This window comes from Leopardus geoffroyi, chromosome B2, assembly GCF_018350155.1.
Source record: "Leopardus geoffroyi isolate Oge1 chromosome B2, O.geoffroyi_Oge1_pat1.0, whole genome shotgun sequence".
Classification (NCBI taxonomy): Eukaryota; Metazoa; Chordata; class Mammalia; order Carnivora; family Felidae; genus Leopardus; species Leopardus geoffroyi.
Window position 1 is genome coordinate 142,152,422 of NC_059332.1, and position 23,389 is coordinate 142,175,810.

The following is a 23,389-nucleotide window of genomic DNA, read 5'->3' on the forward strand; positions in this document are numbered from 1 at the left end:
GTCAGAGATTCTGGCCTAACATGTGCTCCTGTGGCCCCAAGCCTCCAATTCTCACTCCCATTTTCTGTGCTCATGGATAAAGAAGAGACTTCTCGAAATGGCACAAAGTCTTGGGAAAATCTCACTGGTTCAGATTTTTTTTCTCTCTTTTTGCCCTTCTTTGTGTAGATGTCTCCGGTACAGCCCGCATAGACCAGTGACTTGGGAGAGCTGAGGTTGTTTTTACACAAGAGTTCACTTTTGCAGCTGTGTGGCTTGGCAACACGGGTCATCACATGATGTGGTCCAGCACCAGGCCTTACTTACCTCACGTGCCAGCCTCTGGTGACAGGCCATCGGGCTGTCACCAGACCAGTGAGGTCTGAAATTTCTCTTCGGGTCCCCTGCTCAGACTGGCTGTTTGTCGTTCGCACCACTTGCAGACAAGCATGACTCTTAGGGCTCCTCTGCCACCACTGTCCCCAGGTGTCTTTGCACCCTTCTCAAGAAGCAAGCTTGTAGGAAACAGAAAATAGAAGATGAGTGATTTGTGACAGGTGACCAGAAAGAAAGGCAACACCGCCTTGCCTGACTTTGGTCGGTTTACTTACACGGTCACACCTGATGTGCGCCTCTCTGTGTGTGTTTTTAAAACGTTAAGCGTCTGACTTTGGCTCAGGTCGTGTGGGTTTGTGGGTTTGAGCCCTGCATCGGGCTCTGTGCCGACAGCTCAGATTCTGTGCTTTGCCTTCTGTGTCTCCCCCTCTCTCTCTGCCCCTCCCCCCCTCAAAAAAATGGATCCACATTAAAATAAACAAACAAATTAATTAATTAGTAAAACACACATAAGGATTTAAAATATGAAAACTGAATAGAAGTTATGCTTGGGAAAGACCCCGTGTAAAAAGCTAACTCATCCCCCCTGGTGTTTTTGGCCCCCCTGGCAGCAGGCGGTCAGATCAGGGTGGGTTAGGAGGGCACTCTGGATAGTCCTTTGGATGGAAAACCAGCCGAGGAGTAGAGAAAAGAGAAGCACTTGGCCATTACTTGCAGGCGGAAGGACGAGTCACAACCTCATTTCAGACGTTGTGTGAAAATTCCCGAGGTGAGAAGACACGGGTCTGTACGTAGGGAACCGGGGGTGACGGTGCGGAAGTGCCCAGTCCCAGCACTTGGGCACTTGTGGGGTGCCCTCGGGTTCTGAGGTGCTCTACTGACTCTGAGCTGTGTGGCCCCACACGAGCAGCCTTCCCTCTCTCTAGGCCTCCGTTGGCTCCCCTGTACATTAGGGCAGGATCATTTTCCTCCTAAAATGGCTCAAGGCCAAGGCCAGAGGTATCAAGGTATGCGACTTCTCTTAACAAACCACAAGACACTGTGTTCTTTGTAGAAAGGCTTTCCCAGACATTACTTAACCCCACAAGGACTCTATGAAAGCATCTCCGTTCCACAGGTAACTTAGCCGAGAACTGTGGACTGAAAGACGCGGTGTCTTACCGTGCGCGTGAAGACCACGGTTTTTAAAATACCAATTTTCCTGCAACTATTGAAAGAGTGGAGGCATTTCCTTGGGAGACCGTTGTCATGGGAGGAGAGAACAAGAGACAATCCCTCTGTCCTGGGACAGGCCCCCTGGACAGGGACCTCCATTTACAGCCGCTGACAAGAGACGTGTCACTCAGTACCACACGTGCATGCCCACACGCAAGCACGCATGCAAACATGTGACGAGAGAGGTGCTCACTCGGTCCCACGCACAGACACACACATGTGCACGCACACACATGCGCGCGAGCGAGGGGCCGAGCCCAGGCCCTGCCCAGCCCAGCACTTAACAGCCATCCGGAGGGAAGACTGTTCTGTGAACCTAAAAAGCCTGCTGGTACAAAACAGGGAAATCGTCCCTTTTCTAATTATCACGAGAACTTGAGCGCCTGTTTCTTCAAGTTGTTGCGTGAGAAGGATGCATGTTCCTTGTGCTTTCAAACCAGCTAAGTTCCGTTGAAAGAATGATTCTGTGCTTCAACTGTCTGCATGTTAAGCATTTCTCTGAGCAGTGGATTTGGAAATGCACAGTGTGGTAGGGTTTTGAACAACACAGGCTGGAACTCCGTAGGGCTGCTTATACGTGGGTATTTCCCCATAAACACAGCACAGCACCATGAATGTATTTTCTTTTCCTTCTGATTTTCTGTATGACATTTTCTTTCCGCTAGCTCACTTTATTGTACGAATACAGCATATAGTACATAGAACATATAAAATATGTGTTAATCGACTGTGTAGGTGATCGCTAAGGCTTCCAGTAGACCATGGGCTATTAGCAGTTAAGTTTCTGGGGGGTCAGAGTTAGATGGGGTTTTCAGCCGTGTGCCCCCACACCATTCAAGGACCAACTGCGTCGTCAGAGTATTGGGTAGCAGGGAGAGTTTCCGTCAAGTAAAAAGACATTTTATTAACTGATTTCCGTATTTTTTTTTTCTGCCTCTCATTTCAGAACGGTTTGATCACCACTGTCCCTGGGTAGGCAACTGTGTGGGGAAAAGAAACTACAGATTTTTTTATATGTTTATTTTATCTCTGTCTTTTCTGACAGTCTTTATACTTGCATTCGTTATCACCCACGTCATTCTTCGTAAGTATGCTGGCGAAATCAGATTACGTATGTAACCATTTGCCTGACTTTGGTTTTCGGATTTAATTTTGATTTAATACTTTGATCATTTCGGGCTTTCTCTTCCTGGACCTCTCCTCACTTCCAGCCTGCCCCCTTTTGTGTTTCTCCCCTTTCTCCTCCCCTGCCCTCCCCTCCTTTCCTCCACCCCTGTCACCCCTCCCTCCCTGTCACCCTCCTTGACCTCCCCGGCTGCCCTTCTCCCTGCCCTCTCTCCCTTGTTCCTTCTGCTCCCCATTCCTGATCCTTCCGGCCACAGCTGCCTGAACGCCCCAGATCAGGCTGTCTTTCACTTATAAGACTTTTTCCTTGATACACTTGCCCCTGCTGCAACCTCAGTGACCTCACTTTCTCTTTGGCTAAGGGATTCCCTGAAAGAATCATTCCCACATTTTGCACAAAGGATAATGGGCTGCAATGATAACCATCAAATAGTCTTGTTTGTTTTTAACATTAACATGATACTGGCTTAAGTGAGAACAGTCACCATCCCTAGAAAACAATGTCTGAGGCTGAAGACTGGGTTTTCTAACACACACACACACACACACACACACACACACACACACACATTAAAAATATACAATTGAAAAGATTTTCAATGACCTGCTAAACATTAGTAAATCCCTGGCAACATTATTAAAGGAAGGAAGCAACATTATTAAAACTGAGATTGGGATATTAATGATTTTAATGTGTATTTGCCTAAGCAAATGACGTTTCTTATTTCCCATTCTGAAGGTCATGACTTTGAATTTCTTTGCTCTCTTGGTTATCCACTTTCCAACAACAGGGAGTGATGAGAAGGAAGTTAATTGGCTTTGAACTATAAACTTAAGCCTTTAACTTCCATTACAGTGCCCATTAGCAACATGAGAGACCAGCATTGCCTCTGGTCCGCGTTCCTGAAGTACAGCCATCCATTAGCAAGTGCGAAGCTTCCTCCTGCAATGTGTCCCTCACTGTCTGAACACAAGCCCACTTTCTTCCCCGGGCAGCAGCACTGATACCACAGATGGCATGTGCCCAGGCTGAAGTTAGAAGTGCATATTCCCTGCCGCTCGTTGGGTTGGGTTTGGTGCAGCCCAAGGTAGGGAGGGCATAGAAAATTTCGCATGGAAACATCGGTCACGATTGGACCTTACATGGAATCTCCTAAGTTTTCATGGCATTTTAAAACGTAGGTCCCGTTCTTTTTGGCTGAAATCCCTTCATCTGAATGTGACACAAGTTTGTAATCTATGCTTGAGAGCCATAACTTGGGTGGGATCCCAAGAAGAGAATTAAGGTTTATTAGAGGCCTTTTCCACCCTACCTGGGAAGGGTGTTAACGGTGGCCCTTTGCTCTCTATTTTCAGAGTTGAAAATGGCAAAAATGTAGCCAGGGTCCTATCTGCTTATTAATAGGCAAAAGAATCAGAGACAAGAAACTGTGGTTTACACAACTCGAGAAGAGAGAAGTGCGGATAGTTGCAGCACATTTATGACCTAAAAAAATAGTATTCAAACTTGACGTTTTTATATCACCTTTAGCAACTTCAGAATGCTTTCATATGTGCATTACTGAAGTGTATTTATGGCCTTGCCCTTACATTCTGGGTATCAAGGGCCAGTTTTCGCTTGCTCACCTGCACACGTGAACTCTGGGAACACACACACTCACACACACACTGTGAAGCTGGCCACCTGGCGGGCGGGGGGTGTACATTTGGGTACACCCACCACAGTTGGGTGAGGTACATTTCACTTTCATCTTCCCTAAAGGTTTACTCACCCCAGATCCAGCCAAATAGAGTTTGCTGGTCTACGACCATACCACCCTGAACGTGCTGATCTGGGAAGCTAAGCAGGGTCTGGCCTGGTTAGTACTTAGATGGGAGAAAATGGAGTTTGCTGTAGTTTATGCTTTATATATTGTTAATCCCACTCTCCACCAAAAAAAGCGTTCAGAATTTACCTGCTTGCAAATTACCCAAGTGTGTTGAACAAAAGCAAATAAAGATTATCCTCTCCCCTTGTTCTATACCCCCCAACAAATCCCCCTGAACAACCCCTCCCGCCCCCAACTTGGCTTGGCACTCCATGCTCTAAGGAAGGGCAGATTTTTACGTGACTCCCATGATCCCCTAAGATTATGAAAACATTGGCAAAGGCAGAGCACTGTCACCTGAGTTCTCCCTGCCAGGTAATGGGGCTCCGAAGGGAGGTTGGGGGAGAATCCTGTTGTAGCAAAGATTCTGGGGAACCCGATGGCTGGACTTCCTTGTTGAGAAGGGAAGGTTTGGAAAAGCAAGCCAGTTTGGGGTCAGTAGGGAAAGAGAAGTCATTTCTTTTGGTGTCTTCCTTTTGCCTCAAGATGGTGTTTTCTCTAGGATCTGCCCCAGCCCACGTGCTGGCTTTGCCCCACTGGCCTAGTGGAGATAGAAGAAGAAGCCTTAAGCTCTCCTTCTCCATTTTCCTGCTCTTTGGCACATCCTTGTGCCTCGGCAGTGGACTGTGGGGAACACAGCACAGAGGGAGGAAATGGGGCCTCAAGGATGAATTTGAAGCCACCCCACCCTCAGCCTTCCCTCCCACGCAGAGGGGTCCAGGACCCTGCCTCTAACTGCCCCCTGCAGCCGCAGCAGAGATAACACAGTGTCTGTCCTCCCTGTGCCTCTCATCTCTACCCCGGGCCAGATGATGTCCCCAAAACACATGGCTTCACGCAGCACAGCAGGGACCCAGCATCACCACTCCAAGATGGGAGCACCAAGACTTCCTCCCCCATGGGCATTTATGTTTAAAAACCATGATGTCAACACGTACAATAAAAACTGCTTCTTGTCAGATACATCTTTACTCAAGTCCCTAAAGAAATTTTTTTTTTTTTGCACACACAATTCATGTTAAAATGTCTTCAAGCCTAAAGGAGTCAGTAATAAACTACAACGTTATGAGTTTGTTTACTCTGGGTGCAGAGAAAGACGTCTTTTGTACGCAGCCTGGTTTATAGGATGCCCCAGGTCAAAAGTTAACAAACTTTGGAAAAACAGTCTTTCATAAAAGAAGAGGAAAAAATAGCATACAGTATTCTGTTTTCCTATTAAAATGAGGAAAACAAAGGAGTAATCAGAACTATAATTTATGGGAAAGGACGCAGGCATCCATCTGCTTTTATTGAAAAAATATCCTGCAGATGTCGGGTCTAATTATGAATCTGCCATTTTCTGGTTGAATAACTGTGGTAGAATATCAGTCCCCGATCAGTATGCTGGTGCTGTAGCACAACAAAATATAATTATTTAATTGATCTTTAGACACCTATTATTTTCATGTAGATGAGGGAGCTTTCCGCATAAAGGCTGTTTTTCTGGAGGTGAATATTTGAATACTAAATTTTGGTTTCATTTCCCACAGGTTCACAACAAACAGGATTCCTAAATGCTCTTAAGGACAGTCCTGCGAGATATCCTTCCTGGTTGTTCTGTTTTTCACAATGCTAACGTGTTCAGTATTCGACTGACCTCCTCAACTACCTCATCGTCTGTGCCCTGGCTTTTCTTCTCGGAACTCGTACTTTCTTGCATTCTGTAAATCCTCCAAAAAACTCCCCGTATTCACTTGCATGCGTTGTGGTGTCTGAATGCTTGAACCCAAAGTGACTCATTTAGCTCTGTTTAAATCAAAGCGCTCTTTAGCTAGAAAGCCAAGTGTAAATTCTTGCCCACCCCAGGAACCTGCATTGATATGTGTTAAGTCAGGTTGGTTTGGGTAGAAGGAGGGCTGCAAGGTCCGGTCCACCTCATTTTGATCAGGAGGTGGTCCCTGCAGTGTATTTATAGATGCCTGTGTGTGGGTTGCCTTCTTGGTACGCAGTCACCAGATGGGAATCCTCTAACCCTCTATATGGATTCCATCTGGGAATCTCGTTGGGCGCCCCTCCAGACAGTCTGGATGACCTATATTGTTTCTGGGAACAGAACACCTTTTCTCAGTCTTGAATGGACTAAAGGTGGCCAATCTCGGGCCATTCAGATTAATCCCGTCCTGCCAAACAGTATATATGGGCGTGTACCACACTTATTTTGAACTTCTTGAAAGAAAAATATTCACCCATGATGCACTCAAATGGGCTCCCCGCCTCACCCATCCCCCTAAGTTTCACATTCATTGTTGTAGCGCTGGCCCACTGGACCCATTGACCTGGCTCCATCTGGGACCCAGCTCCCTTTCTTCTTCACATAAGCAAGTAGCTGGACTTGAACTTCTCAGTACTCCCAAAAGTAATCTTCATCTTGTGGTAGAGAATTCTTAAACAATGAATGAAGAACTTGATGAAGATGTATGTATCACGTACAGCATTTAGTTAGTAAGATAAGCTGGCTCACGTCCCTGGGAACTGGTGTGTGGGTGGGGGTAGTGTTATTAAGATAGAACTGACAACAAATGTGGTCTTATAGATATTTGCATAATATAAAGTATCTCCTTTTTGGTGCCTCTGTGTTCATAGGCAACATAGAACGTTGGTTGCAAGTACAGATCCTATAGTCGACTAATCTCTTTAAAAGGGGGACAGGCGACATATGGAAGATATATAAAGGGGGCTTGGGTCCTGTCTTCTATTAAGGATCTGGGAAGCAAGAGTTAGCTAGAAGTTATCCAGAAGGAAAGGTGGTCCTGAGAATGGAATTGTCAATGTTTGTGGCTGCTTAGAACAGGTCATGAGAAATGTCTCTCTTCATCCCTGTCCCCAGTCCTGCCAGGGTGACACCCTCCACCATCATCTCCTCCATGCCCTTCTATTTTCAAGGCCTGTTGCTTTGGCATATCTTACAGTCAAGCCTTGTCTTTTCTTCCCAGAAGAAGAGGCTTATCTGTCTTTCAGGAAGTTGGTTACATCATGAAAACACGCTGGTCATGTTAAGTTTAATACATGCATCTTAGACCGGAACCGAGGTCTGGGCTGCCAGCTGGAACGCTTTCTGAAGCCCTGAGAGTGTGGCAACCTGAGCCACCTCCCCTCCTCTGTCCCTGGCACCCGTGACCATTCTGACCCCTGGATGTCTGTGCAGAATGCATGTGGAGCATTTCAGACAATGAGAGGTATCAGTGACAGGGACCCCTCTCGGTGGGGAGGGGAGGCAAAAGCCCACCTGAGACCTGGGGGATTTCAGCTGCCCCATTCCTTGGGGTCTGCAGGCTACCTCCTGCCCCATGTGGCTCTCCTGGGTTCCACCTTTGGGCACAGCGGTCCCCTCTCTAGCAGACAGCATGCACCTCTTGTGTGTGGTTTGTGCTGTTGGGTCTTCGTGGCACCTCCTACAGGCCTCCCAGCTCGTGGATCTTATCATCTCCCAACCCCAGAAAGAGTCACAAGGAAGGACCAGGTTGTGGGTCCTGGATTCCTACTGCCTCACGATGAATGAGGTCATTTCTTTTAAATGAAGTCTGAGGTCATTTCTTTTAACGCTTTTGTGTCTCAAGTTTTTGACCTGCGAGAGTCAAGCATTATGTACTTGACATGCTATGGTAACAAGACCAATTATATGGGATATCAGCGAGAACACCCGACACCAAAGCATCATCTGCACGCATGGCAGGAGCGATTTCATAGAAGCTTCTTTTTGTGGCAATATGTGCAACGGGCGGGCTCTGCTAGAACCTTCTTTTAGAGCACACACGTCTGCTCATTCTCATGATTTGGCTGTGCCCATAGTGTGTGTAATCAAGAGCACTGTGTTCCCCAGGAAGGGGAACAGACAAACGTTGTTGGTAGAAAGGGTAGCATGCTGACTTTGCTGGAGAAACTATTCGCATGGAAAGGAGAGGAAAGCGAGAAATGCCCCTACTAGGTTCAGAGCAGATTTTAGCTTGTTTTCCCCCAAAATACCATCCTCAGGTAGAGGTCAAGAGTTTTCGGGAGGGCCCAGGTCGTGAAAACTCCCAAGCATCTCAGCCGCTGCCTTTCCAAATGGTGTTGTCACCTCTAGGTGCGGAGGTTTTCCCTTGGTGGGTGTTACCAGGCGTGTTCTCCACGTTCAGGAGCTTGGCAGCCACGTGGCCCAGTCAGAGCCAGTGGGGGTGACAGCTGGCTCTGAATGCGAGTCAAGCCCCTTACAGTGGCCAGACACGCCTGCAGGGCATCCTGCCTCCTCCAGGCCACAGCCTTTCGTAACAGGCTCCAGCTTGCACCAGGCTGTATTTTAGAGGCTTAGAGCAACACAAATTTACTGTTTCGCAGTTTTGTGGGTCGGAAGTCCAGCAGGCTTGGCTCATTTCTGCTCTGGGTCCCGCAGTGCTGAAATCAAGGTATCAGCCTGGACTCTCGTCCGGAGGCTCCAGAGAGAATTCTCTTTCAGGCTCATACGGGTGGTTGACCGAGTTCCCAGGGCATAGGACTGAGGTCCCGTCTCCTCGCTCCGTTCTCTGATTCATGACTTCCTTGCTCTTCTAAGCCAGCAATTGTGGGTCAGGTCCCTCCCACACTTTGAAGCCCTCCCGCCTCTCTCGCCCATCTCTCTGACCTCAGCCAGAAAAGCTCTCTGTTTTTTAAGAGTGGCTGCACCCTGAGAATTCAGGATTATCTTCCCATCGCAGGGTCCATGACCTGCAGTCTGCAACTCCCTTTTGCCATGTCGGTAATGTATTCGGAGCTGCCAGAGATTAGGACATCTCCAGGGAGGCCACTGCTCTGTTGGCCCCACAGGCCTTTGGGGAGGAAGTACCCTGGAGTCAGGCACTCAAGTACAGGTAGATTTGAGAGGTTTCTCTCTTACATCCGTCCATGCAGCTCACTAGCAGTACAGCTCAGCTCTGAGTCTGTGTCTGTCTCGCCATTGTCCTGTGAGTTTGTGAGTGAAGTGGCTTAGCCATCCAAACTCACATGTGGCTCTGTCCAAACGATTGGTTACTATCATCTACGTCTAAGACATTTACGATGATGGATATATGAAAAAACCAAATCCTCAACTCCTCTTCAATCTTAGAGAAATATTATAAAGGAAATTTACCTGGTAATTCTTCCTCTGCAAAAGGAAGTGGGTGGCCCTCCTTCTCCCCCAGGACTAGGGGAAAAGCAACCACGATGTCTGGGTGAGGAGAGAGCTTTATTTAGCAGGGTCGAGCTGTCAGCACAGAGCCCGATGCGGGGCTCGAACCCACGGACCGCGAGATCATGACCTGAGCCAAAGTGGGACGCTTAACCGACTGAGCCACCCAGGTGCCCCTGAGGTCAGGTTTTATGGCACCTCTTGATCCACTGTCATTTTGGGCTCCTGCCTGTTAAAAGGTGACCTAAAGCTGAAGCCAGAATATCCCAGGGTAGCTACTGCAGCTGATATAAAGATTATCTGATAAACCCCCTCCCTCCCATTTCTCTCCCAGAGAAAATCAGGCACCAAGAGCAGGACTCCGGAGAAATCTGACAGCACAGAAGCCCATGGGGAAGAGATGGGCAGGGAAGGGATAGGGGCAGTCTGAGCAGCAATCCCAACTTTGATCTTTATTCTTTCTGGAAGTAGTGGCGAATTTCAGGAACATCAGACGTACCCACACTAAGACGTGAGGTCCTGGGGTTTTTCTTAATTCCACAGAACAGAAATTGTTTCATGTGCCACCGAACACTCCTCCCCCAATCGGTATGACTACTTACAGGCTCTCTGTGCTGACAGCGTCTTTCCTGTTTTAAGTACATGCTTTGGAGAGGAATCCCTCCTTCTATTGAGTGGGTCTATAAAGAAGTGTTGAGGTCTGATGATGTATCAGGAATCTGTATTCCAGAAGAAAAAGTATGCTTCAGGTTCTATGAGGTTGTGATGTGTTTTTGAAAAAATACTGAGTTCTGGTTACTAGTGATAATGTATGTATGATGAGTAAGGCTGGATCCCTGTATGCCAGGGAGTAAGGCATCCCTGGATGCCTGTTTGGTACTTTGGGCTCCTGCCTTTCCTGTGGACACCTGTGTGGCTCTGGAAGGGGCATCGGGATGGCCAGGGAGGTACTTCTGAGGGACAGCTTTCAGCTCACTAAGAAAGATGTGCTCACCACTGGGGCAGCTCAGAAACAGCATGGCCAGGGGAAGCGATGAGATCACAGGCCCCAGGGGTGGTCAAAAAGAGCACGGACCACGCCTCCCTACATGGTTCTAGCATCAGATAACGTTATGACCTCCCAGCCTCCTTCCACTGCTGAGGCCCTGGGAGTCTCTTTGGAGGTGGTTGATTTCTGATGGATGAAACTGATCCGTGACATTTCACACTCATGACAACTGCTCTCTGGCTGATGGCAGCATGGCCCACAGCTCGTCCTCTCCAGACCTACAGTCTCTGTGGGGCAAGAGTCTATACGGCACCAAGCTCTTAAGACAAGAGGTTTTCTGGCAAACTGCCTGAGCATAGGACCGGAGTCCAGTGTAGCCTCTGCACGTGACCTGCTGACTGTTCTCGGGCAAGAGGATAACTTAAATTTATAATTTTTCAGTGGCCTCCAATCTGGTCTCCTGACCATGATATGGAAATATTTTGATGAGAAATCAGGGTCCAGGCAAAGGTTTCTCACAGATTTACTGTGAGAAATATCCAACTGAAAGCAATGTCCTTGATGAAATGAGAGAGATCAGAAACACAAAAGGCTATTTAACAACCAATGGAGGCACCTTATCTATCGGAAGCACTGCCAGGAGCAACAGAAACCCTGACATACCAGAAGGTCTTCCTCGAGCCACCAGCAGGACCACAGGAGAAAGGAATCAAGCAGCTCACCCAATGAGAAGCGGGAGGTACCCGTCAGTAAGGATGGGATGGCGTCTTGTTTGCGGCAAAGCCAAGAGGTTGGGGAAGAGGAGGAGGAGGGGAAGGAGGAGAAGGTGGAGGAGGAGGGGGAGGAGAGGAGGACGGATGGGTAGAGCCAGTAGGCTCACTGGTGGCACTCAGCAGGTCCCTTCCCAGCCCACAGTGCAGCCCTGCTCACATCAGGGAGGCTAAGGATGCTGCCCGGGCCTCAGATGCCCTGGCCAGCCTTTCCTCCGGTTCCCTCCTTCCCCCCAGTGGCCTGAGGCCACTTCCTCCCTCTCATCTCTGCCTCAGAGAAGCAGAGGCAGTGGCGTGGCTGGGTGCTATGGACTCTCAGGAGCTGCCCCCCCCCCTTCCCCAGGGAGAGATGGAAGGTGAGTCTTCTCCACGAAGAAAGGCACTGGGTCTTCTCTCCGCACAGCCAGGCAGTTTCCAAAGGACGAGGTCCGCTTGGCATCTGTTTCTTCCAAGATCGTTTGACGCAATACCCACTCCGTGCAAATTCTGCCCGGGCTACAAAGTCAAGAAGGAGCCACCGGCCCAGACCTCTGAAGCACATTCTATCAAAGGGGGCAGGCAGAGCAGCGAGGGTGGACAGAATGATTCACTCATCTCCTCAATGAACATCTGCCGGTGCCGAGACCTGGTGTATGACTCTGAGTTCTAAAAAGCAGAGTAAGTCTTACGTGGCATAAAACATCATGGAGAGCTTGAGGCGGGGGTGAGGGTCCAGAAGGGCATCTGGCAGGGAAATCAGGAAAGGCTTTGGCAGGTAGCGTTTGCATAGGGCTTGGAAAGATTGGGGAAGAAATCTTAGAACTGGAGACATGGAGGGGAGAGATCCCAGGCAGGGCCAACAGCCTGAGCAGGGCCTGGTGATACGCAGCATGTGTCAGGGAAGAGCAGCCCGTCTGCCGTCTGTAGGGCCAGACCTGGGCTTGTGTTCATTGATTCCTTCAGCAGGGTTTGCAGGGCTCCGGCAGCTCAGCCGTGCTCCCAGTCAGCAGGCCCACCGCCCTAACGGTACAAGCACACAGATTCACTTACGACTCATACACACGGCGGGCATAGCGGGAGGGGAACTGTGATAGCTAAGCCGTGGTTGGGGGGGGGGGGCCGGGGGGTCAAGAGTGACTGCTCCCAGGAAGGGAAAGGCCCTGACAGCATTGTATACCAGTCAGCCTTCCTGCCCAGGACGCTGGGGAACCAGCTTAGATTTCTGGCAGGTGAATGACATCACCGGAGCCTTTCTGTCGTGGTGGTTGTGTTCTTAAGAGTACTCATTTGCAGCAGGGAACACAAGGAAGGGGTGAGGCGATGTGTGCAGGGGAAAGGCCCCCGGAATTGAGATGGGTGATAAGGGGACAGCTGAGCAGGTAAGCAATCAAATCAGTGCTGCTGGGAGGGAGGAGGGAGAGTCAGAGCCAGTTGGGAGGGCTCAGCCCTGGGGACCCAGGGGAGGGAAGGCACAGTGGAAAGGGGAGAGAGCTAGCACCGGTTAGAAATGCGTCCTATTCGAAATACACGCGCAGCACCTAAGAGTTGACCCCCCGGGAACCCCCACGTGAAGCTAGAGGAACCTCACGGTCCTCTGCAGTTCCTTGCATGAAAGGCGGAAAGAGGAACAAGTCATGAGCCTCCAGTGACAACATTGCAGCCTCAGAGGACATGGCCCTGGTCACGCAGAGCCAGGAGAGCCACGTGGCCTCGCCTCCAGCTCACCAGCGGATCTGCAGGTGGAAGTCCCCGCAGGGGTCCCCGCAGGAACAGGGCCACCGGGGCCAGCAGCATCCTCGAGGAGGAGCCAGAGAGGAGAAGCCCTGCGATCAACAGTCGTCACGATGAAACGGCATTAACATCCAATTAAAAGGATTACAGTCATTTTTAATCATGACTTATTGTTCGGCGCTCCCAAACGAAGAGTTTTCAGTGGTTGCTAAATCAAATGGTAATTGATTCTACGTGTGTGGAGGCTCTCGCCAGAAAGCCTTTTTATCCCCAATTTGCATTCATTTCGAGGCACGCTGTCTGAAAGGCACCGGCGGCCTAATGGGCACGGTTCTGTTTTAATGGAATTTGGTAGAAGGCTCGGATTTGGCTCAATGCCCTCAGAAAGGAGGGACACCGTACTGCCCGTTGGAAAATTAATGACGGCGGCACAGGCCTTTGCTAGACTCAGCTTATAGGGCCCTTCTGTCCCGATGTCTGTGGATCCTCAGGGGGACCCCAGGAAATAGGTAGGACAGGTGTCCATCGGTCCCTTACAGCTGAGCCTGCGCTGAAGGGTCAGATGACCCCAATTTACACTCAGCCGTGTTGCCAGAACTGGAGCCCAGATCTCCTTACCGCCAGCCCCTCTCTCCGGGCAGGGAATTGACACTCTTTCCCACTGCCCCTAACCGGTCTGTCTGAGGGAGTGCGTGGAGAATAAGCATCAGATTACATCTCATGGGGTCACAAAGTGGGGGAGGAGGTTGTTGGGGTTTTTCTAAATCACTCAGGTACTGGAAGAACATAACTCTCGTAAAAAATTTCAAATAGGAACGTAAAAGAAGCAGTGCTCTCCACCCTTCCTCTGTCGTTCTGTGGGAATCCTTGTCAGTTTTCATGGGTCTTTCCAGACGGTATTCGAAGAGTTTGAATACGTATGTGTCTGTAGACCGTTGCAGGGACTGTTTCTACCTAAGAAGGATCGTTTTCTTTGTATTCTTCAGCGGTTTGATTTTTAGATGTTTCCTGAAGGTATTTCCATGTCAGCATATGGATCTGCCTCATTTTTTTCCCAGCTGCTTTATAGAGTTTCAGAACACAGACAATCTATACTATATTTTTCTGTTGATGAATACTTAGATTTCCTAATTGTTTTATTGCATAAAAAATGCGGTGGCGGGCCATCTTGCACGTATGTCTTTGTGCACGAGTGTTAGTGTTTCTCCAGAATTGACAACTAAATGTGGAATCACTGAAAGTTAAGCGTATTTTTTTAAATTTTTTTTAACGTTTATTTATTTTTGAGACAGAGAGAGACAGAGCATGAATGGGGGAGGGGCAGAGAGAGAGGGAGACACAGAATCGGAAGCAGGCTCCAGGCTCTGGGCCATCAGCCCAGAGCCCGACGCGGGGCTCGAACTCATGGACCGTGAGATCGTGACCTGAGCTGAAGTTGGACGCTTAACCGACTGAGCCACCCAAGCGCCCCAAGTTAAGCATATTTTTAAAAATTTTTTGAAGTTTATTTTTTGAGCGAGCGAGCATGAATGGGGGAGGGGCAAAAGGAGAGGGAGAGAGAAAATTCCAAGCAGGCTCTGTGACGTCAGCACAGAGCCCCATGGGGGCTCCAAACTCATGAACTGTAAGATCATGATCTGAGCCGAAATCGAGAGTCAGACGCTTAACCAACTGAGCCACCCAGGTGCCCCTCCAAGCATATTTTTTAATACTTATTTATTTTTGAGAGAGAGAGAGAGAGAGAGAGAGAGAGAGAGAGGAATGAGTGGGGGAGGGGCAGAGAGAGGGGGAGAGAAGCAGGCTCGGCCATGTCAGCATAGAGCCTAATGCTGAGCTCGAACTCATGAACCATGAAATCATGACCTGAGCCAAAGTCGTCTGATGTTTAGCCAACTGAGGTGCACACTGAGCCACCCAGGTGCCTGGAAAATTAAGCATCTTTTAAATGTTGACTGACATGCCACGTTGTCCCCTAAAGAGATTGTACTGACTCGTTCTCCCGTTTCCCCACACCTTCATCCACATTGGATGTTACAGGTGCTGTGACTTTGGCCAATTTGATGGGGGGAAAATTCATTGGTTTAATTTCCATTTTCTGGATAATAATCAGCTTGTGCTTATTTTCATTTTTGTTGACATTTTTTTTCATTACCACAATGTGCCAGCTCCTAATCTCTGTCCATTTTGTAATCAGGTTGTTTGTTCTTTTCCTATTAACATGTTCTTTATTCTTAATAATAACCATTTAATATCTCTTGCCAATATTTTTCTCCCAACCTGTCACGTACCTTTTAAGTTGACTTCTTTAATACAAAAAAAAAAAAAAAAAAAAAAAATGCTTAACTTTTAACAAAATCCATCTACAAATCAGATACTACATGGCTCCTAGATTTTGTGTCTTACATCTGAACCCCAAAATTATAGGCATATGTCCTTTATTTCCCTCTAATACCTTTACACTTTATTTCTTCAGTTTGGCACAGTAATTTATCTGTAATCTACGTGTGTGTGTGTGTGTGTGTGTGTGTGTGTGTGTGTGTGTGTGGTGAGCTAAAGTTCTCACTTTGTTTTTCTCAAATGCTTAGTGAAGTGCCCCAGTGCTGTTCACTGTTCACTTCTGGCAGTTCTCAAACTTTGAGGTCTCAGGATTTCTTAACACTCTTAAACATTATTGAGGACTCAAGGAACTTTTGTTTAGGTAGATTATATATATTTCTAGAGGTCATGTTTGAAACTACAACTGAGAAATTTCTAAAACATAGAATGCACAAGCACTTTCCCTATTATGATGGGAGTGAGGCCCATCCCAAAGCCTTCAGATGAAGCCCCTGAATGACAGAAGCAGTTAGACTGGGAAGCAATGTCTTGGCATTGATTGGGAAATAGTTCTGACCTGGGGGTTTCCCTGAAAGGATCTCGGGGACCCCAAAGGCCCACGGGCCACACTTTGAGAGTCGCCAGTGTATTCTCTCACCTAAATTTGAAATGCCTTCTGTAGCCCTCGTGCCCACACGTGTTTCAGACTCTGTGTTTTGTTTACTAAAGGTGTCTTCCCATCCCCCAACCCAAGAGTTGTTTTTTTTTTTTTCAAGTTTTCTTACCCATTCTTGCACGTTTTCTCTTCCTGATATTTTAGAGTCAGTTTTTAATTCCTTTTTAAAATTCCGGAATTTTGATTGGAATTACAGTGACTTCGTAGATTAATTTGGGAGAACTGCACATCTTTATTTCCTGGTATAAAAGAATATGGGGGAAAGGATTTGAGAGACTGAAAGATGATGGTCACATGATCCACACCCAAGGGTCTCTGTGACTTTCCATTGTCAAAGTGTCTATCATGTAAATTACCAGCTTGACCCCTCTGGGCCTCATCTTCCTCCTTGTAAAATTAAGGAATTAAGATAAATTAGGACTTTTTAACTTGAGGTCCATGTGTATCTATGGAAAGGTGTCAGGAGAGTTTCTAAAACTCCTGAAATCAGAAGAAAAAAAATGTGGGTGCATTTTTTTTTCCTGAGAAAAGAGTGGGAACTCAGAAAGGTTAGCAATCTTTGGTTCCATGATCTCTCACCTTTTATGATTTTCCAAACACTGAAATGCCCTCACCATTCTGTCCAACGTTCTTCCCTTGTGTCTGCAAGGCCTTCTCACCTCACTTACCTTCCCAAGGGCAAACAGATCCCTTAGGGCAGAAAGTGAGTCCCTCCCCCTTCTCCTGTCCTAAGTACAGGGCTGGCTTCTGGGATCCCACGGAAACTCAGTGGAGGGCTGTTTGCCCATCAGCATTTTTCAAAGTCTTTTTCATTTCCACAGTCATCTCGTGAGTACCTCAAAGTGCGACATCTTGGGGTAGAACTTAAATTAATGCCACACCCCTGGCCAAAAAAGGGCTCACTGTCTTCTTGGGGGTTGGAGGGAGAAAGAGGCTGGCAGTGGTAACTGCTATAATTTTGAACCATCTCTGATACAGTAACACCCAACTGCTTATTAAATTGGCTCTTAGTCGAGTTGGTGTATTTCTTCCTCATTTCCTCTTTTAAAAATATCAGTAAATGGCTTTTGATACACTTATGAAAAGTTTATATTAATCTTATTATGGCATAGATATTTTCAACATCTGGCTCTGGAGTCAGTGAGGGGATGTGGTGTTCAAATATTTGTTCCCCAGCCTGAGAGGGAATTTGGAGGGGGAGTGGTCTACTTAGGCTGCCAAAGGTTCACAAATCCCTGACAAAAAGAGGATCCCCATCTTCCCCCGCAGGGGTTGTGGTCAGCCTAGAGCCATGGGGATGTCAGCAGGAATAGGAAAGGAACCAGCCCAGGGCTTTTCTCTTGTACTGGCACAGCCACACTTTCAGGGCTCCATTTCCAGCTCTGCTGTTTCTCAAGCAAAGTACTTACCTGCTTTCTGCCTCAGTTTCCCTGTTGGGTAAGTGGGAATCACACTTCACCCTGGGTCACTGAGGATTGAGTTAATCCATAGTAAGCCTTTGGAGTACTACCTGATGCCTAGCCAGAGACACCAGCCATTGTTATGAATGACGATGAGGGTTCCTTAAGACATGCTGTGGGGGGCTCCACTGTGAGGGGCAAGGGAAAGAGGGCTGCGTCTTGCATCTTGCCTTGAATTCGTGTCATTTTGACACAGTTGTGAGCTAACGATCTGCTAATTACAAAATGTCTCTAAAGCGCATAAGATATTAATATAGAGATCTGCTAGTTTATTTTTGGACCTATAAGCCTTTAAAATCCCATGTCCACTGGTAACAACGCCTCCTTTGGGGAGTAATAATTTTAAGTGGCATTGCAAAGGGAAGAGCCACCAGAAAATGGGCTGTGCCACTTTAAATGCTGTGATCCTCCCTCACGTGGACATACCAGGTCTTATATGGTTCACGCATATGAATTTGTGTGTATTTTGACATCACCGTCATTCTACCTGGACTGTAAACTTTTGGTGACACAGAAGCATTTCTGAGATGGAGGTCTGGCTCTTCGTGCGTTATTCAGCAAATAAATCTTTTGCTTTCAGTCTTTATTCTCTTTCCTACCCTGATCATTTCTTGCTTCCGTTTCACGTGTCCCTTCCTCTTTGATCTTTCTATCTCTTGTCTTTTCCTTCCAGCCTGTGGAGGTTCACTGCCAGTGTCACCCGCCTTTCCGCAACCCACTTCTCCTTGACTCAGTCTTCCCGCTGCTTACCTCCATCGTTTCCTCCGGGACTCCACTCCACCCACGTGGTTTGCCTCCCCAGTCTGCCCCCGGGGCGGGGGGATGGTCAGAAGAGGGGCACCTGTGAGCCTCACCTGTGAGAAGGCCGTTGAGAATGAGACCATCTGTGTGTCCCCACGTGCACCTGAGGCCTCCCCTCTTAACCATTGGCCCACCTGATAACTCTGGGGTTCCTAGGCTGGTGGTTGGGATCTGCTTCTCTGCATCTCTCTCTTACTCCACAGATCCTCCCTGCACGTCCGAACTTACCTGCTTTTCCATAATAACCACCTGGTTCTCCTCTTCTCAAGAGATGTAGCTACTCCTCCCTTTTTACCGACTCCTGCCTCCACGAGGAATGGGCAGGGCCCGCGGTGGGCAGCGTGTGTTGGCATCTGTCTGACTCTGGGTGTGCTGGGCTGTTTTCGTCTTAGCTAGCTGGCAGAGGTACATTCTTCTCCTCCTCAGATGTCCATTTAAGTTCAGGGTAGTGCTTTTCTGAAGGCTTGCGGTTTCTAGAAGCTTAAACCTTAGAAGAGCAGAGCATTCTTCTGCTTCTCCAAGAGCAGGGCCAGTGGTCTGTCCTGATGTTGAAAGTCAGTCGGTCAACAGGCAAGAGCCCACTCATTTCTCTCGTTTTGTATTTCGCCCCACATGCCCGGACAGTGGTGTTTGTTAATAATGGCATGGCAGATTATGGCGCTGCACTGAATACTGTATTCATTGCTCTGGTCTAAAGATAAATTATATCCAATCCTGAAAAAAAAAAAAAAAAATCAATGGTGATGTATTACAGCGTGATCTATGGCTTCTACCCTTGAGAGCATCAGGAAAGCCTGGTGTTTACTTTCTCCAGCCTGTAACTTCTTGATGGGGGATGGATGGTGTATATTTAAACTCCCAGACCTGTGAGGAATATTTTTTCCCCAGAGAAACATCTATATCTTGTAAATAGAATTTTATAAACATTTGTGGAACAGAAAAATTCTCTAGTCCTTGGAAATTGCCACACTCTGGGTTGATTTATCTCATCTGTCGAAGAATACCACACTTTTTATCCTCTGGTTGTAGCACATTTTGTGGAGCTCGGGATGTGCCATCACTCAATGTCTGATTAAGCATCCACGTTTCCTAGTTGCCCATCAAATAGCTGAAAATAGCCTTAGGTGTTGGGGTGGGCTAAGGTGTTGGCAAAGAGTCCCCTAAGTAAAAATACCCCTCACCCTGACACCACTCTGAGAAATGCCCCTGCTGGTTCAGAAGCCCACCCATAGGTGGGGGCAGGCAGCCACCAGTGGGTGAAAGGATCATCCAGGCAGAGAGAAAGCCGTGAAGGTGAGCCCTGCCCAGGCTACAGTTGCCGGTGGCCGGCCCTGCTCACAATTGTCAACTACTGTTGTGTGACGGTTCACTCGGCGTCAACATCAGGTTGGGGGACAAACCTGTTGATGTGATAGTGCCCAGCGTTCAGAAGCTGAGATTAGAGTCTGAGACTGCAGTGATGTTCATGTTCAATGTCGCGTCCTTTCCTAGCAGGCCTGGGCCGCTGCCAACTCCGGCCAGCGTGCTTCCGGCTTTGCTGTCACAGTCATTGGCTGCACAGTGAGCCACAGAAAAGGCCAAGGGCAGGTGGGGAGGAACTGTCCCCAGTCAGAGGAACTGTCCACCGTGAAACAGTAAACAGGTAATGTTCGGGGAGCCCACTGGTCGTTGACTGAGCACGATTGGGGTGAATCAGAAGGAGAGAGGGCACAGTGCTGGACCTGAAGGGTCCCCCTCTGGTTAGGGACAAAGCTAGATAGATTCAGAGGCCTCGGTGAGCGTCTGTCGGGCTTCCCATCCGAATCTTACATCATCCTGGTTCCGCAGGCGCCCTGAGAACTTACCCCGCTTCCACCCCCCACCCCCACCCCGTTCTTCTCCTTGACCCCAGGCCACTGTGCTGGAGGCCGTGGTGTGCTTCTTCTCCGTCTGGTCTATCGTCGGCCTCTCGGGTTTCCACACATACCTGATCAGCTCCAACCAGACGACAAATGAAGATGTGAGTTCCCAGCGGTCTGGGGGGTGGGCGTGTGTGTCTGCGTCCAGAGGCGGCGGGGGGGGGGGGGGGGGGGCGGACAGGAGAGAGGAGCTCAGGGGCCAAGGCCTTGCACATATTCCATTCCAGGTATGAGCCTCTGGGAGGAAACAATGTGCAGGGGGAGCATTTTCCTAGGGTCTCCGTGATTTCCAGTGGGGAATCTCCAACCTCTCTTACCTTCTGACCACATCAGTTAGATACTAAGGTCAGCTGAGAGACCCCCATCTCCAAACTCTGAGGGAGGGGCTTATTGTCTATTCCTTCCTCTTCAGTAGTTTTGTGAGCAACCTGTCATACCTCCTCTGGAGGAGAGACCACGTCCAGCTGATATCTCAGGGTGGATGAATCTGCCTTTCACATTTAACACTTTTGGAGGGGACCGCCCCCACCCAGAATTTAACTTTTTGTCCAGGATTATCTGCCTTTACTGAATGCAGATGGAGAGGAGGTATAAAAACAGAAAACATAATGTTGGAAATGTTCTTCATAAGCCTGGTCCTCTTTGCTCCGAATATTTAGACTCTGACAGAAGTGTCTGTTAGTACAGGAATTAAATGTCTCAGAATCAGTCAGGTTGCCTTAAAGCCTTGGGAAAATCGGTACCAATGAGATACATGACTTAAGAGAATTGTAATTGAGTTATTTGTATTTGGCAACTATGAATATTAGAATCTGTGGGCTTATTTTGGTAACATTGTGAGGCTGAATTCAGACTATAAGTGGGTAGTTACGGGAGCCGTGTTAACTCTTTCGGCTGCCATTTGTTTAATTACTGGTTAGCACGCCAACTGTATGAAACAAATCTCCGCTGGCTTATGTGAGCTGACCTTTGGGTACCGTGTTGTGGGAACAAGAGATTATTGTCCCCAGAGAATGTTACTTTCTCCCTAGTCTGACCTGCTGTCTGGGGATATCTCCAACTTTGAGGTAAATGCCAGTTTTCCTTGAGAAAAGTCTCTCGGTTTTCTCCCTGTGAAGAAATGAGTAAAGATGGTTTACGTTCTTGATGAGTTTCTCGTGACCCCATTCGCCTAAATTGTGGCATCAATATGAAGGATGTTGTATCATTCGCTGTCCTTTTCTTTCAGATTAAAGGATCTTGGTCAAATAAAAGAGGTAAAGAAAATTACAATCCCTACAGCTACGGAAATATCTTTACAAATTGCTGTGTTGCCCTGTGTGGGCCCATCTCTCCAAGGTAAGAGTCAGAAAGGATCGCGTTCTCTAACAGAGCTCGGGAAAGCCAACAGCACAGGCCTCCGGCACAGGCCTCGCGAGCTGGAGACCTGGCCACAAAACCCACTGTCACCTTTGGTCACACCCCCTATATGACCGCTGCTCAGTGGTCTGCTCTGTGTCAGGGAGACACGGCCTTAGTGAGGTGGAGATACGGCTGTCTCTTGTGTTGTTCCTGCCCTCTTTTTGGTTCTTTCACTGAATTTGTGTCAAGGTTGGGGGAAATCTCCTAAGGATCCAAATAGGAAAACTGAGGCACGTGACTCCAATTAAGTACTGAGTCATCTTGAGCATCTGTGATGAGCAGAGAGCTGTGGTCAGCTTAGTAGGGGGACCGGGACACAATGTGGGAAGCAGTTAGAAAACCTGTAGAAGGAGGTGCTAAGAGCTGAGTCATACAGGATGTACATGCTAAAATAGCTCAACAGGACAGAGCGGACTGGGCTGAAGCAGCACGTATTATGGCAATGGCAACATGACCACACTGACGATGGCAGCGGCCGACACTGAATAGTGTTAGGTCTGCTCTAGGTGCTTTATATGTATCAGCCTTTATTCATTGTTTTACGGTTTTTTTTAATAATTTTTTAAGTTTTTTTTTTTTTTTTGAGAGACAGAGAGACACAGAGAAAAAGGAAGTGTGTGTGCACAAGTCGGAGAGGGGCAGAGAGACGGGGAGAGAATCCCAAGCAGGCTCTGCACTGTTAGCACAGAGCCCAATGCGGGGCTCGAACTCACGAGATCATGACCTGAGCGGAAATCCAGAGTCAGATGCTTAACCGACTGGGCCACCCAGGCACCCCTGTGTCAGCTTTTAACACCTCCCTCTGTGCCTGTGAGTTAAGGCAGTATTATGCCCTGTTTTGTGGACGAGGAAACTGGCACAGAGAGGTGAAGTAAGGTGCTAAGTTCACACAGCTAGTAAACTCTGCCTCATCGGGACCCAAACCCAGGCATCTGGTGTCAGAACCGGGGTGTGTGTGGAATGGCACTTGCGAGCGCCCCCCCAACCCCGCCCCAGGCAGGATTATGTGAGTACAAAATGCAGTCGAGTCCTGCTTATTGGTGAGCTACATCATGCAGAGCATTTCCAACAGAGTAACCCATCATCCACCATATTTCTTAAGCAAGTACTCCGAGTCTCTAGAATGAGCTTCCAAACCTTTATGACTTCCTCCCTTGTGGCTTCTAAATGTATAAATAGAGAGATTCCACAAAAAGCCATGGGGACTGTCTCCGAGGCAGCCCCACTGTGCACTTGGACCTCCATGGCCAGTCATTGCCGACATGTGCTAATGGAATGCAAACTTAATTTTTATTATCAGCCTCAGTGAAATATCATTAGGAAAGTAAGGGTGTTGCCCTCCCCAGAAACAAAATCCAAGCATATATTCCGAGGCCACATATTGGTACTGGGTTATGTTACTGGCACTACTGGGTAATTAGAAATTGGTTGTTTTCTGGGGCGGCTGCGTGGCTCAGTCGGTTGGACATCAGACTTCGACTCAGGTCATGATCTCACGGTTTGTGAGTTTGAGCCCCCATGTCAGGCTCTGTGCTGACAGCTCGGAGCCTGGAGCCTGCTTCAGATTCTGCGTCTCCCTCTCTCTGCCCCTTCCCCATTCACACTCTGTCTCTCTCTGTTTCAAAAATAAATGAATGTTAAAAAAAAATTTTTTTAAAGAAATTGGTTGTTTTCTAGAAACAAGA

General features: G+C 48.1%; 1 protein-coding gene across 4 annotated transcripts in view; it reads left to right on the plus strand.

Annotated features, from left to right (window-relative positions):
• The window catches only part of ZDHHC14 (zinc finger DHHC-type palmitoyltransferase 14), a 335,282-nt gene that overhangs the window by 246,768 nt on the left and 65,125 nt on the right, over positions 1-23,389 (plus strand). For 3 of the 4 annotated variants that reach the window (XM_045500149.1, XM_045500145.1, XM_045500146.1), the window contains exons 4-7: positions 2,477-2,614; positions 6,053-6,101; positions 20,302-20,404; positions 21,532-21,641. In XM_045500149.1, coding sequence (XP_045356105.1) covers positions 2,477-2,614; positions 6,053-6,101; positions 20,302-20,404; positions 21,532-21,641 — 400 coding nt within the window. The remainder of the gene's footprint in view (positions 1-2,476; positions 2,615-6,052; positions 6,102-20,301; positions 20,405-21,531; positions 21,642-23,389) is intronic. The other variant, XM_045500147.1, reaches the window with a different exon arrangement.